We start from the raw sequence: 2,500 nt of genomic DNA, 5'->3' as shown, positions 1-2,500 counted from the left end.
CCTGATGTCGAATATGCTCAACTCACCGGCCACTCGCAGTGTGATGGAAGCGATGGCGGCCGATCCGAGCTTGGCGACGAACCTCATCTCGCAGGATCCACTGGTGGCCAACAATCCGGCCCTGCAGGAGCACATGCGCACGATGATGCCACAGCTGCTGCGGCAGATGCAGAGTCCCGAGGTGCAGCAGATGATGACCAACCCGCAGGCCCTGAACGCGATTCTTCAGATTCAGCAAGGCATGGAGCAACTGCGCTCTGCTGCCCCAGGACTGATGAGCACGATGGGCATACCACCGATGCCGGGCGCAACTACGGGTACGGCACCTTCGACGACAAGCACCACCACCACCAGCAGCAGCAACAATACGAGCACCGGTGGAGCGGTGCCCGGTGCCGGTGCCGGTGCGCAACCGAACGAAGCCCTGTTCTCCGAGTTTATGTCCCGCATGCTCAACGGCATGTCGTCCGGTACCAATGATACCAACATTCCACCGGAGGAACGCTACCGGGCACAGCTCGAGCAGCTGACTTCGATGGGCTTCGTCAACCGGGAAGCGAACCTGCAGGCCCTGATTGCCTCGTTCGGGGATATCAATGCGGCGGTCGAGCGATTGCTCGCCCTGGGCCAGCTCTCGCTGAGCTAACAACGTGCACCACGACGTCGTAACTACTGAGAGAGAGAGAGAGGAGCTCGCCCGTCGTCTGTTCCAATTGAATTTTTAAAAGGTTGGGTTTAATTTGCTCTGTCCAGCAGGACACACTCGGGTCATAGTGATTGGAGATGGATGTGGTTGCTGGATTGTGGACAGTGGGGAATGGTGCTTGAGATAAACGAAAGGACGTACATTAGAAACGGAACTGCCCCGTACTATCGCGATGTTTTCGTGTTTTAGTTTTGCTCTCATTGTACTAGCGGCAGTGCGTGCGTGCGATCGGATGGAAAGGTCATGCAACTGAACAGCGGCGTGTAGTCAGTGCAGGCGGAACACATGTGCATGTGAGAGCGGTGTGTGAGGTTCAAGGGAAATGGATGTGCTGCGGTCGTGCAGAAGGGGGGGGGGGGACTATTTACTAGGTGAAGAGAAGAACGTTTCAATGGGAGCTTTTCTTTTTGTGGGGAGGGAGAACGGAGATCGGTATGACCCATACTGACGGAATACATTTCTTGACCTTTCGCGTAATCAACGGAACACAAACACACATTCAAACACACCCATGCAGAGTCACACGACAATAGGGCTTGAATCCACACTATCGGCGTCCGCAGCAAGCAATAGTGCAACAGTGGTCGAAGTGGTAAAACCTTAGAAGAAAATGAAACAATATCGGTAGTTGGCAACATACATACATAGTCTACACACAGTTAGTTGGAACTAGTTACAACCAGCGGCTGGGGGGACACTGTATACCCACGGAGGTTTACGGCTATCTACGGTTGTACGGAAGGCTCTTAGCGCTGATCTGATTTTAGGCGAAGGGGAACTGCTGCTGTTTGCCGCTGGTACTTGCAATACGCCAAGTAGTAGAGGAGTCAGAGCTGGCAACGGACAGATTCTAGTAATACACAGCGATACACACCAGACAGACAGACACAACACGCAACGATACACTCTCGCCTCTTTCTCTTCTATTCATTTCCAATGGAGTGCGGAGTGTGCCGCGCCGGAACCTAACAGCCATTTTAAGGACATCAGCAAAAGGCTAAGGCATCCAGATAAAAAAAAAGCAAACACATGCGCATATATATATATAATGATATATTCAATAAAATGTTAAATCAACTGGAAATCACCGAGCGTATCGATTGCGGACCTCATCGAAATCCGAAACAATTGTCTCAGTAGGTAGTATTGTTTTAGTGTCTTCCTTGAAATAAAGAATAGTATTTAGGAGTTTACACTTCGGTAGGAACTGCTAAAGATCATAGTAGTCCAGCAGGTAAAATGCTAAAGATCGCAGGAGTCGTTAGATAATCTTAGTTGCCATAGTTTCCTTCCAAGTTGTTCAAGAAGTGAAGTCAATTTCCGAAATTAATTTGCAATCGTTCTTCTGATATTTTTGGTTAATATTTGATTGATAAAGTTACTGTTTTCTTAATGTATCGGTCGGTCGTTTAAAGTCCTTTGGAAAATTGAATCCCATTTCGATCCCGAAAGCGGATTGAAATCACTCGCCAAGTATCTCCCTCTCATCTACACACTGCTCTCTCTCTCTCTCTCTCTGCGAGAGATTTCGCTTCTCTTTCTGTTCGTCAGCTTTAGCCACTTTCCCACTCACTCCAACGGTGACCATATCGGTCCTCTCCCGTTTAAATCCTCTCCCGGACACGGTTTCTCTCAGCTCGCGGAGTGAAAATTTGAATTTTAGAAAAACTCCAACGGTGCGTCGGCCGCACGTGAGTTTGGGTTCCGATTTTCTCGATCCGACCTTCCGCCAGAGCGTACATCCTTCCGCCGCAGCGCAGCTGCTGTTGAACACCAGCCCACGACGGAGTGCAG

General features: G+C 50.1%; 2 protein-coding genes across 2 annotated transcripts in view; both read left to right on the top strand.

Moving 5' to 3' along the window:
* LOC126581814 (ubiquilin-1) overlaps positions 1 to 1,790 on the top strand; it is a 3,460-nt gene extending 1,670 nt beyond the window's left edge. The window contains exon 2 of the mRNA XM_050245731.1: positions 1 to 1,790. This exon is cut by the window's left edge and continues 887 nt beyond it. Within this exon, the coding sequence (XP_050101688.1) occupies positions 1 to 646 (646 nt within the window). The 3' untranslated portion in view covers positions 647 to 1,790.
* Positions 1,791 to 2,413: 623 nt separating this feature from the next.
* The window catches only part of LOC126580952 (uncharacterized), a 17,209-nt gene continuing 17,122 nt past the window's right edge, over positions 2,414 to 2,500 (top strand). The window contains exon 1 of the mRNA XM_050244308.1: positions 2,414 to 2,500. This exon is cut by the window's right edge and continues 13 nt beyond it. The gene's annotated coding sequence lies outside the window, so the exon portion shown is untranslated.

This window comes from Anopheles aquasalis, chromosome 2, assembly GCF_943734665.1.
Source record: "Anopheles aquasalis chromosome 2, idAnoAquaMG_Q_19, whole genome shotgun sequence".
Classification (NCBI taxonomy): Eukaryota; Metazoa; Arthropoda; class Insecta; order Diptera; family Culicidae; genus Anopheles; species Anopheles aquasalis.
Note: the sequence above shows the minus strand (reverse complement) of the source record. Positions and strands in the feature narration are given on the sequence as shown.